The following is a 13,221-nucleotide window of genomic DNA, read 5'->3' on the forward strand; positions in this document are numbered from 1 at the left end:
GGGCTGCAATTGGGCAGCCTTGTGAAATAAACTTAAGCTTATATATTTAATAAAAACTTCGGAATTTGCAGTCAGGTATAAACCATTGGAGATATACTTATTTTCAATTTATCATTGTTCATTCAATACGTAAAAATTAGTTTCTTGTTATTTTAGGATTAAAAATATGAAGGTAATTTTCAACTCACAATAAAATGCAGAAGTACTTTAAATTCCTTTACATATTAAAACTCTGAAAATTTCAAGTGAATCCGATAAGTACCCATCGCACGGAGCATTTTACGCATGGCATAAATGATTTAAGGTAGATAAAAGGAATTGAAAGTTTTAAGAAACAAACTTGCTTTAAAAGTGCCGTGGACTGTAAATTACTCTCACAGATGTCTTCCTCCTCGGCACAGCGTAGGCCTACTATAAGGTAAATACATTCCAGCTGTATTATTGAAATGGTAGTCCGAAAGTACTTCGAAGCTAATTTTGTCTGACAGCATGAGAGAAAGGGGCGTATGCTTGCTCTATATACGCCGAACCACTACCCTTTAAATCCGACATTTAGAGCTTCAAAAATTGCGTTAGGTAAAAACTGATGACGTATTTGAAATGGAAGGATTGGGTGATTTTTTTAAGGTTAAAAGTGAAAATTTGATTTTTGGTAAAAAAAAATTGTAACATTCCAGTTACGACTCCCCTTAAAGGGCAATCATAGCTTGCTATGACTTTACAAGCTTATCATGATTGAAACTCATCAGGAGCAAGTATACTTTGATGATTGTTCCCACGGATTCTGGTATTAGCAGCAGGTCCAGACCACACTAGTTAAAGGCTAAAAATATACTTAAGAGAAAACCGGGACGTGTAGCTATAAGCTTGCATTCGGGAGGTAGTGAGTATCTCGGCAAGGTTATTAGCTGTTTCTAATTATCACACCAGGCCAAATGTCTTTTTCACTTCCAATTCCACTATTTCCTCTTTCGTCCCTCCTAGAAAAGCAATCTGTGCTAGCTCAGAGCTGCGCGACCCTAAACGCACGGGCGAATCACTCGGTACAAAATACATTACATGTATTTTAATACTGCTTTCTAAATTATAGTAAAATTATCTGAAATGTTCATTATGTTTTATTAAATAGGGAGAAAGACTAACATTCCTATTCCTAATTCAGTGGAAGACCACTGTATATTGATATGGTAAGTCGTATGCAGAATCTTTTGGTATTTATATCTTTCTATCAGTTACCCACGGCTTCGCTCACGTGGATTTCGTAATTTAATCAAAGTAATCGTTCCTCGGTACTGTACTAAAATATTATACAGTATGAAAATCTCTAAAATATAAAACATCACGGAAAAAATTAATTTCATTTACCCCAGAAACTCTTTGTAAACCACGTTTGTGGCATTGCCTGTTGGGGCTAAAATGGTCATGCGACATAGAACTGTACACGTGTGGCGTGCACTGAACCCCATCTACCCCAGCACAGCTGGGATAAAGAACTTTGTGTTAACATTTTCTAATTATTCCTTAAAACGCTTTTTATAATGTTTAAAAAATTATGAACATCTAAGCCAAGCCAAGTACAGCTCCCTCGGCAATCCGCTCGCACTAACACAGTTCAGCTCCAGCGAACTGGGTTTCCTTGCCGGCGCGATAGAAAGCTAACCTAAGCGAAATTTAAGGTCGCTTGGATGACGCATGCACTTGAAGCTTCCTCGAGGCGAAGCTATAGCCCCTCCCCCGACAGCAATTTACGGTGACAGGCCAGCTAGCTTAGGTACGGGGTGTTAGTTTTAATACTTGACACTCGAAGTCTTCAGCGCCACACACTAGAGACTGCAAGAAAAATATCAACATCATAACAGTATAGCCGCTTGCTAATAATAATAGAGCAAGTATATGAAATAATTTGTAATATAAAAGAATATATTTTAGTCTTGGATTTCGGCATGTATACAGTTCCTTCGAGCAATTCATTGATGGCACGTGTAGAGCATATGTTCCGATAGCAGCAGAAAAATATTTAGGTTGCCCAGCATGAACACAGAGTTAAGCGCGAATGGTTGTCTATGATGGTGGTATATAGTGAATTTTCGTAGTGTTCATCTGGGATTATAGGGGAAGGTTTCACGAGTTTTGTGTCATTCTTCATTAATATAACGTGTGTTATACGTCGCGACAAATATTTTCCCTCGTTTGTTGTTGATGCACCTACACTCAGTATGACAGTGAAACTACAAAACTTCACGACGGTAAAATACCAGTTAAATTTTGCTGATTAGTTCTGATTAGGCGTTTTAAGTAAAAAACAAACAGTCCACGTGTATTTATGTGAGAACCATGACTGTACTTTCACGAAGCATCACCGAATGAATCTGTAAGTACATTGTTTAAAATTTGCCGTGAATATCAATTTGGAAGTATATGCGAGCGTGTGGTTGAAAATATCATTGAAAGATCTTTCTCAGGTAGAACTCTCCACGAAAAATGCAGCTTTATAAAATGGTAATGCTGACTTTAGAGAGTTTAGTGGGGCTACGATTTTTATATTTACAAAACCTCTTTGCAGCTGGGGTAATGAATATGTTCGCCGCACGCCACTGCATATGAGAAACAGTCTTCTCTCAAGTCGAAAACAAAATAAAAATACATGTTTCTTTTCTTTTTAAGGTGATTCCAAATACCTGTTTCCACGCCTGTAATATCTTCATTTTTTAGGTATAAGTATCCCCATAAAAAGAATTCAACCATTTTATCAGTATTTCCCCCACTCTCCACCTAAGTGGATTTTTAGAAAAGAAAAAAATCATATTTATTTTTAAAGGAGATTCCAAATATCAATTTTTACGTCTATACACTTTTCAGTTTTTGAGATATACATACACTCATTTAAGCAATACCCCACCGCACTTTTAAACCCCCTTAGCGGAGGAATATCCGAAATTCCTCCCTTATTGAGCACCTACATTCTAATTTAAATGTATCCGCAAAAATTAATTTCTTTATGTCCAGTAGTTTTGACTCGGCGATTTTGGGGAAATATTATTTAGTAGTTGCATTACATATCTTTTGCCCGGACTCTTAAATTACATATTCCATTCCTTTACTTGCAAACAACTGAAAATGAAAGAAAACGGTGTAGTGTGTTTCTCATATGGTTATACCTGTGATTCATTTCACATTGTTTTACACAGTTTAGTAATATTACATAATTTTACATATCACGTGAAGAATAACATTTCTGTACATATCTTATGATTACAAAACATTATGTCAGTTCATTTAATTTCCAGACTACAGGCCTAGTAAAATAATTGCCGAATTCCATCGCGTAGCCTATAGAATATATTTAAATAGCTAAGGTTGACTTAAAAATTATTTTAACATTCGTATTTCTAACCCTTTGAGAATACAGTGGGTCCTAGTGCCTCAACTGCGTACAACAGCACTATTAAAAACCAAACTCCGGGAGATAGTAGGTTCGAATCCCACTATCGGCAGCCCTGAAGATGGTTTTCCGTGGTTTCCCATTTTCACACCAGGCAAATGCTGGGGCTGTACCTTAATTAAGGCCACGGCCGCTTCATTCCAACTCCTACGCCTTTCCTATCCCATCGTCGCCATAAGACCTATCTGTGTCGGTGCGACGTAAAGCCCCTAGCAAAAAAAAAAAACTCCATGGCGCGAAGCCCCGAAGGGCCATAGCCTACCAAGCGACCGCTGCTCTGCCCGAAGGCCTGCGCTAATCATTTCTCATAATGTGGGATAGCTAGGTGTCTTTCATTGGTCAGAGTTTCTGACGAACACAATGTAGTGTTGAAACGAAAGCTAGATTATCCAGGCTTTTTACCTGTTTGCACCGATGACTTTCTGTTATGATGGACGATTCTTCTTAGCCTACAAGAGAATTTCATCGGATCAGCACCAAAATATCACAATAAAAACATTGTGAATTACTTGGTGAAACATTGCGCATCACGGTAAAACGTTCTTTCTTTCTTTCTTTCTTTCTCAATCCGTTTACCCTCCAAGGTTGGTTTCTCCCTCAGCCTCAGCGAGGGATCTCACCTCTACCGCCTCAAGAGCAGTGTTCTGGAACATGAGACTATGTGTCGGGGGTACAACTGGGGAGGAAGACTAGTACATCACCCCAGCAGCCTCACCTGCTATGCTGAACAGGGGCCTTGTAGGGGGATGGGAAGATTGGAAAGGACGGACAAGGAAGAGAGAAGGATGCGGCTATGGTCTTAAGTTAGGTACCATCCCGACATTTGCCTGGAGGAGAAGTGGGAACCCACGGAAAACCACTTCCACGATTGCTGAGGTGGGAATCGAATCCCTCTACACACTCGACCTCCCAAGGCTGAGTGAACCCAGTTCCAGCCCTCGTACCGCTTTTCAAATTTGTGGCAGAGCCGGGAAACGAACCCGGGCCTCCAGGGGGGCAGCTAATCATGCTAATCACTATACCACAGAGGCGGACGGGGTTTAAATACATATTCTATATTAACTCTATTTAGTAATCTTTATTGTTCTATTTTTCAGGGCATGAGGGTAATAGAAATTAGTTACAGCAAAAATACATTGTTCATAAAATTTGGAGGTATTTAAAACAATTGTATAGTCTCCTATCGTAACCATAAGTCGTAATAAAAGGAATATACGAATATTTTTTTTAAATTTATTGTGTTTATACTATGGCATATTTTATGAATATTTCATTACAAATTGGATGAAAATTATCTATTTAATTACGTATTTCACTTATATTTACTACATGTTTACATATATATTTCGCACAATGATATTGCACAATAATCCGGGCTCTTAACAGAGAGCTGAACATACTTGTATAAATTGTGACCGGGTCTATACTGGTAACGGAAAGTTGGCGGCTTCGTAGCGCATTCCGTATTTCTATATCTGGGCGAATAAGATGTGGAGAGGACGGCACTCTCCTGGCTGGCCGGCCCGTGTGATGTAAGCCGCTTTGTCCAGCGCTCCTGACCCCCCTCTCCCATACCAAGGTGCACATCACCACGACAACGCGATTTGAGGCTGCTTTTTGCTCCCAGCAACGAGATCCCACTAATTCTGCAATCCTCTTTCGATTCTAGTTTCACCTCTCTCTTTCTCATTCCCCCGTATTTCCCCACTTCCGCCCCCCTCCCTCATCGAGGCTTTAAGCTGTTGTAATATTCCTCGTCGTGTTCTCGTGAGTTTTGCTCCGCGCCATTGGCGAACAAGTGTTCTCATCATAACGACCCACAAGCATGGAGCGAATTTTTAAGGCTTTTTGTATTAACGTAATGCACCTCCCATTGTAAACCCCCAGCCACCGCTCCACTTCAAGCTCCCTTCTACAAACGAAACGAAACCAAACGAAACAAAAAAGCAACCAACTTAACAATTTAGGATTTGTATCTCACAGCGCTCTGCTAATGATTTTTTTACGTTTCCTGACAATGAAGGGATTATTAGAATCTGTTTCGGACTTTTCTGGGATTGGTGCTACACGGATACCAAACCGAGCCTAACCACCTACATAAACTGGGGTTGAGGAACGAGCTATATTAAAAAACATGAGTTAATTTCCCACATCCTTGAACAAGGGTGAAAAAAGGGATGACAAACGAAAACATCCTACAAATTAAGTATAATAATTTCGTGTGAATGTTATCAGCCTGGTTCAGACTCTACAAGGCAGCTCACTCGAAGAGAATGGGTGGGTTCTCCCGTGTGTAGGAATCTACAGTAGCCTATATGTTAATGAGTTGAAGATAGTACTGTGTTGCAGCTATATTGAGGATAAGTCAAACACCGAGTCTCCGATCCAAGAGAATTAGCAGTCCATGATTAACGTTCCATGACCCATTTGAGAAACAATTTTGAGTCTCGAACATCGAGACGCTGACCATTAAGTCACGGAGCCGAGCTCGAAAAACACAAGAAATAATAATAATAATAATAATAATAATAATAATAATAATAACCCACCTCTGTGTAGTGGTTAGTGTGATTAACTACCACCCTTGGAGGCCCGTGTTCGATTCCTGACTCTGCCACGAAATTTGGAAAGTGGTAGGAGAACTGTAAAGGGGTCCACTCAGTCTCTGAAGGTCAACTGAGTGTAGAGGGTTCGATTCCCACCACCTCGAAGTGGCTTTCCTTGGTTTCTCAATTCTTCTTCAGGCAAGTTGCGGGATGGTACCTATGGTCACGGCTGTTTCCTTCCCTCTTCCTTCTCTATCCCTTCCAATCTCCCCATCACCCACAAGGCCCCTGTTCATCATAGCAGGTGAGGCCGCCTGGGGAGGTACTGGTCCTAATCCCCAGTTGACCGAGCTCGATAGCTGCACTCGCTGAAGTGCGGCCAGTATCCAGTATTCGGTAGATAGTAGGTTCGAACCCCACTGTCGGCAGCCCTGAAAATGGTTTTCCGTGGTTTCCCATTTTCACACCAGGCAAATGCTGGGGCTGCAACTTAATTGCCACGGCCGCTTCCTTCCAACTCCTAGGCCTTTCCTATCCCATCGTCGCCATAAGACCTATCTGTGTCTGTGCGACGTAAAGGAAATTCAAAGAGAAATCTTAATTTCAATAAAGATCATTTGCAAGGCTCCATAGTTACATTAACTGTGACAGAGCTGGCATAATGGTACTTAAAGTGTTAAATTAAGAAAGTGCCATTAAGGCTTCAGGGAGGAATGATTCTCTACCGGAGGAAAAATCCTCGTCTTCAAAGTGTGCGAAATTAAAGTAAGTGCTATGAAGCGTTGTAATGTCTAGCAAAAAATGCTGTTATGAATGGGGAGTAAGAGGTATGTACTTTACTATACATTTTACTTCAATTATATATTTTGTGCCCACAGTGAATCTCGGTGCATTGTTAATTCCGATAACTAATAGACAGACCTCTATTCCAAACCTTCGACCTGTGTCACATCCCTAAAATTGTCAGGACATCACTTTTAGAAAAGACCATGTACGATGGGGAAGAAGAAATTAGTGCCTTCCAGCGCACCGGCCGACATCCTAGTAGTGCTGAGAGGTGGGTAGTGGAGAAATTGTATACTAATTCAATGCACGCGCTCTCAGCCGGAGTGGAAAGGCGTGTAGTGCATAGCAGAAAACGATGGCTGGACAGAGCTGAGGCGGGATAGATCTCTCTCCGTGTACTCCGGTTTTCCCTGCCATCTTTCATTCCGTGGACATTCTACAATATAATTTCATTTCATCTGTCAGTCATTAATCATTGCCGCAGATGAGGCTCCACCAGCCGGCACAGTTCAGATCCTGTCCGCTAGACGGGGAGCTTCATTCATTCCATTCCTGACCCGGTCGAATGACTAGAAACAGGCTGTGGAATTTCATTATTATCATTATTGTCATTAATTATTGTTGTGACAATTAGTGGCTGCGTAAACTGGAACTATTCAATAACTTGTCATTATTATTACTTTCCACTTCCAGAGGTGCATGTGGCCCTGAGGTTCACTCAGCCTACACCAAAAATGAGTAACAGGTTAATTCCTGAGGGCAAAGGCGGCCACTCTACCCCACCAAGTGTCGAGGTTACGGTTAGTGGAAGCCTTTACATTCCACTCCTCTAAGGAATCCTAGACTTTAATACTTTTCCACTGGAGAGTCATCTCATCATATTCACATTTGTCTTGTAGTTATTTGTAACCAATCTTAAAATTATGAAACCAAGAATAACAACCTATTTGATGACTGACAGTGTCATATTGTACACTTCAATACCAGACAACCTTCATGGCCCGTACGAAGATGACTTTGCTTTGCTTTTTTACTTGCATTATTATTATTATTATTATTATTATTATTATGATTATTATTATTATTATTATTACAAGAGGTTAAATTTAAGCGTATTTCTGTTAGTTATGTAACTGATGTATAAATAAATTCTTAGTAGTATTTGAGTATGTACTGTATTTATATATATAAATATACGTGTGTGTGAGTGAGAGTGTAATTTAGGATTATAGCATTTTGTGTAGTATTTAAATTTGATTGTTCAGTGTAATAAAAGGCCTCAGGAGCATTGTTTCGGTCTCTGTCATCACTGCAGACTGCAATTCACAGCCTGTTTCCAGTCATTCAGCGTGGTCAAGAATCGAATGAAGGAAGCCCCCATCTAGCGGGGAGGACAGGAATTGTGCCGGCAGAGGGAAGCCTTTTGTACTCCTCTGGGGCAATGATTAATGACTGACTGATAAAATAGAATGACTGATGACAGGGAAAATCGGAACAGGGCCTACCCTGAGAAAAACCTGTCCTGCCTCCGCTTTGTCCACCACAAATCTCACATGGAGTGACCAGGATTTGAACTGCGGAACTCAGCGGAGAATGGCCGCTGCACTGCTATCTGAACCACAGAGGCTACGTGTAAGACTGCAATATTAATTCAAAATAGCATATATTCGATTCTGATTTAAGTTTAATTAATTCGTGATAGAGACTGGTGGAATTAAGGTAACGTTCTAGTTAAATTCTGTCTATTATAAAATAAACCAAACCAAACCCCACGGCACTTAACGCCCTTGAAAGGGCTATGGCCTGCCCAACGACCGTTGCTTAGCCCGAAGGCCTGCAGATTACGAGGGGCCGTGTGGTCAGCACGACGCATCCTCTCGGTCATTATTCTGGGCTTTCAGACCGGAACCGCCATCTCACCGTCAGATAGCTCCTCAATTCTCATCACGTAGGCTGAGTGGATCTCGAACCAGCCCTCAGGTCGAGAGAAAAATCCCTGACCTGGCCGGGAATCGTACTCGGAGCCTCCGGGCGAGAGGCAGGCACTCTACTCCTACCCCACTGGACCGGCAGTCTATTATAAAATAACTAGTGGAAAAAAACATTCATTGGAAATACTTATGTTTGGCTCATATTTTCCATTTGTTTCGGGTCATATTTAGTTATTCTTAAGAGCATATGTGCATGCATTCGGGCTGTTTTTTCTGGGTCCTAAAAATCCAAGACCTAATTACGTTATTTCGGGATAAGGAATGTAACTAATTAAAATCAATTTGACACTAGCAGTTAGAAAACGATCCCATATTAGATTGTATTTATGTAATTGAAATTCATAAGAACATGATCTCCCGCACCATATAACCACAGAATGTGGTGAGCATTACATGATATTTGTTAAAGTAATGGTACAGAAAACATGCTTCACGGAAGGAAGTGACATCTGCAGAGGTAACTAGAAAATATCTGCTGCATTATCAAGCAACAATAAAATTACACTTTACTAATTTGCTGTAGCGATCAAGTTACGGTCTACTTACCGGTAAGCTTGAATGGTAGCGAACCCACCAGGGGATCCGGCACGCGCTGTGGGTCAAGCGGGTTGCCGAAGTGGAAGGGTCTTGGTCCGAAGTGGAACGGATGAAACGACTGATGACCTGTAACAAGAAGATAGAAATCATTCAGTGAATGAAAGAATAAGTTTTTGACAATATTTTCTGGTTCATAACATTGAAGTTTGCCCTGTGTCAGCAGCTTAATAAAAATCGCCATGTGCATGGTTGTAGCCAGGATTCATTTATAACTTTGCTACCTAAATAGCTGAAATATGTCATTTGCAACTTCGGTCACTCTGCTTATATTGAAGGACGTCTCAGAACATCCAAACGGACTTTTATGGCCCTTAGGGACTCTGTGGTGTCCAAGCAGAACCACCCTGATGAGATCATCACAGGCAGATGAATCTGCTCTTCAGAATATCATCCTTGAAAGCCATCGACCTCGGATGGGATCGATAAGCGATCCTGGATTCACAGTAGCCTCAAGGAAAGAATACCCTTCTGACAAAAACCCTTAAGGCTAGTATTGAACTCCCTTCCTCCCTCACTCAACATGAGCTGAATTTTTCGTTCTCTGTTCTCACTCAGACAATGAAAACAACCTTGCCATAAAGATCCTTAAATTGCCTGTCACCAAGTCACGCTAGTGTATCAGATGATTCTTTCTACAATTCGTGTTAGATGTGTATAGTTACAGTTGCATCTTACTTAAATGTAATATAGGGATGCCTGCCAAAGGTTGTAATAAAATAAAATTCGCACACGAACATTTCCTTCGCTTGACGGAAACGCATAGAATCATGGAAATGTTTGTGAGCGTAGAAGACGAGTACAGATTATTTTGTTGTTACCCTCTTACCAACCTTTTACCACATGCAGGGGATACAGATAATGCATCACATTACTCCACTCACAGCGGAGATAAACGTTTCCGACAAATCGAAAGAAGAATGAGTGTATCCTCAAAAGGCATTCTAGGCTTCGTAAATATTATTATTATTATTATTATTATTATTATTATTATTATTATTATTATTATTATATTCGTTTACGGCCATTTGAGACCACGTTAAGCAACAATCACACATTACTGGAAGCCTTTTTTGCAGCCCAAAATCCTTGCATTTTTCTCTGTCAGACTCTTCCTTCTTCTGTCCATTCCATATTCAGTTGCTGTTCGTCATAGTAGCCTCTGAAACTTTGGATCACTGATCTATATTTTGTTTGGTTTAGGATATCTTCCCGATTTAATGCAGACTGCTCAAGATTCTTTCTTGCCTCCCTGAATCATTTGTCGGAAATTTTAGGTTTACTGTGGAGTGTTTTAAAGATCTGCTTTGTCAGCCTCTTCTCGTCCATACAAATTTAGTCTTCTTTCTTTCATTGACCCAAACAATCTTTTATTTTCTTGGTATATTTCTCCCCTTACTCGTGCCCTATACTGGCTATCCAAGATTTCTCTCAGTCCCGACATCTTGTCATTCGGAGGCATTCACTAGCATACAGACACTCTGTTTTGATTAATGTACTATATCATTATTACTATAATAATAACTTATTATTATTATTATGTCCGCCTCCGTAGAGTAACGGTTAGTGTATTAGCTGCCGTCCTCGGGGGCCCGGGTTCGATTCCCGGTACTGCCAGAAATTTAAGAATGGCAGGAGGGCTGGTATGTCGTTGAAATGGTACATGCAACTCACCTCCAATGGGGGTGTGCCTGAAAAGACCTGCATCACCTCGGGATGAGGACACGAGTTTACTTATTATTATTATTATTATTATTATTATTATTATTATTATCCACCCTCTTGCGTAGAGGTAGCGTTCCTGTCGCTTATTCCAATGCCCTGGTTTCATTTTCCGTTCAGTTCAAGGATTTTAATTCTGAGGAGTAAAACGGTGTTCACTTGATATAAGATTTCCTCAAGTTCTTGCTTGCAGGGAAAAAGAGCACAGTGGAAAGAAGACGCTACTGATTTAGTATACATTAAGGGAACACTGGTTGCCATGGTTACAATAGTGTCGGAAAAATGATGGCGCTAGTTCCAGACAGACCCGCAGCGCAAAAATCATATCCATGTTAAAAATACGAGCTCAGTTCATCCGAAATTCCCCATCAGGAAGTCAAAACATTTAGCAACAATGCTTGCACTTATGGAGTGGCATACGGACATTGAATTGACACGAACTATACCAGATATGAATGCCAGATTATTCCAGTGAGGGAAAAAGTGGACGGTCACAGATTAAATCTTCCTCTATCCATCTTACTCTAGTGCCGTGGTTACTGCAAGTGAAATCTTTTACTTTCCAAAAGGTATTTCGTAGCCTTTTCTGAGATGTATATGTTGGGTATTCAGGCCGAAGGCTGGTTTGATCGTCTACAACTCCACTAACATCTGTTATAGATAGCCTAGGTATCACTGAAGAGGCATACTAGGGAAATGAGGAGTGAGGCAGTTTCCCGTTGCTTTCCTCACTGAGACAGAAGTTTCTATTACAAATCAGTCTGCCAAGCCCACTGAAATTCATGCACCAACCGACCCTATGAGCGATATTTCTGAGATGGATCTAATTAAATATATTAGTGTTATTTCTGAGTCTTCTGGATATCTGGAGAAATTGCTGAATGGTGTAGACCTACACACAGTCCTCGAGACGGAGTACAAAATAAAAATAAATAAATCCAGAACAAAAGTAATGGAGTGCAGTCAAAATAAGTTAAGGAATGCAGGAAATATAATATATTTCGTATATTTCGTGTTGATGTACCCTAAAGTCGTAAATCTATTAATATTTTAGCTAACGATAGCAGAGGTAAGGACGACGTAACTTAAAACTGCAGACAAGCAAAAGATACGAAGGCCTTTCCAGCAGCGGCTGGTCCGTAAGGACTCCCGGACGGTGTCCTCCCTAAATAACTAAGAGGTTTTTTAAATTTTCTATCTATATATCAATTCAAAAACTGGACTCAAATAACGCTAAGAAAATTGCATTACATCGTAAAACTGTAAATTCTCATCAATAAGGAAGACTGTTAGGCAATATGGCTTTTAGCACGCCGTTCGCTAGAAAATGTTTTCAGGTTGAAGATAAGGCACGGAATCTCGAGCTTCCGTCTCAAGGTATAGCGGGACATAGTGAGGGTAACTGGAGATAAATGTAAGAGGAAAGCACGCCGGTGGACGGTTTCGGAGGGATGAAGTGTGCGGGAAGAGACTTTAAGCTCGGCAGAGTCCGTAGGAGTAAAAGCATCTTCACAAACCCCTACACCAGCATGCGCCAGCCATGGCTGCATATAATTATATTAAATAATAATTCATGGCCTTGTTTGCCCTATTTTTAATATTTCAAGACGAAAAACAATAATGAATGATAATGAAATGTAACATTTGGGACCAGAAACGCCAATTCAAATTGCAGAAGTGAAGTAACACAGGCCTCTGGCTTGCATCCCGCGTTTCGTGAGGAGTGGAAGCAGTGAGCGAGTTCGTTTTCGCGCAGAAGACTTGAATGAGTGCGGTGATAATGGTCCGTAGTTGTACATTTTGTTTGTGATCTTCCCTTATGTTAGTGATTCGTGGTGATTATTCTGTGCGGTATTAAGCTTTGAAAGCAGTGTGTATTAATTTACCGGCACGATTGTGATTTGGAACCGCTTGTGCTGATAGTGACATCCTCGCGATTTCTTTATCTGTGTTTATTGATGATAATAATAATATTGCTGCTGTGTTCTAGAGTTAAAACTGGTGAGCTGTGCTCACAGTGATTAAATTTTAAATGTCTTTCCTTTTTTTAATTTTCATACTTATTCTAGCAATGCTTACATCTTAGGGTGATTAATTATTACTGATTTTGAAAATGAATTCTGTGCACGCTATTTTCAAG

The 13,221-nt window shown here is 40.4% G+C and overlaps 1 protein-coding gene across 1 annotated transcript in view; it reads right to left on the bottom strand.

Moving 5' to 3' along the window:
• LOC136857261 (runt-related transcription factor 2-like) overlaps nt 1-13,221 on the bottom strand; it is a 324,877-nt gene that overhangs the window by 108,110 nt on the left and 203,546 nt on the right. Inside the window, exon 3 of the mRNA XM_068225004.1 lies at nt 9,312-9,445. Within this exon, the coding sequence (XP_068081105.1) occupies nt 9,312-9,445 (134 nt within the window). The remainder of the gene's footprint in view (nt 1-9,311; nt 9,446-13,221) is intronic.

Source organism: Anabrus simplex, chromosome 1, assembly GCF_040414725.1.
Source record: "Anabrus simplex isolate iqAnaSimp1 chromosome 1, ASM4041472v1, whole genome shotgun sequence".
Taxonomy (NCBI): domain Eukaryota; kingdom Metazoa; phylum Arthropoda; class Insecta; order Orthoptera; family Tettigoniidae; genus Anabrus; species Anabrus simplex.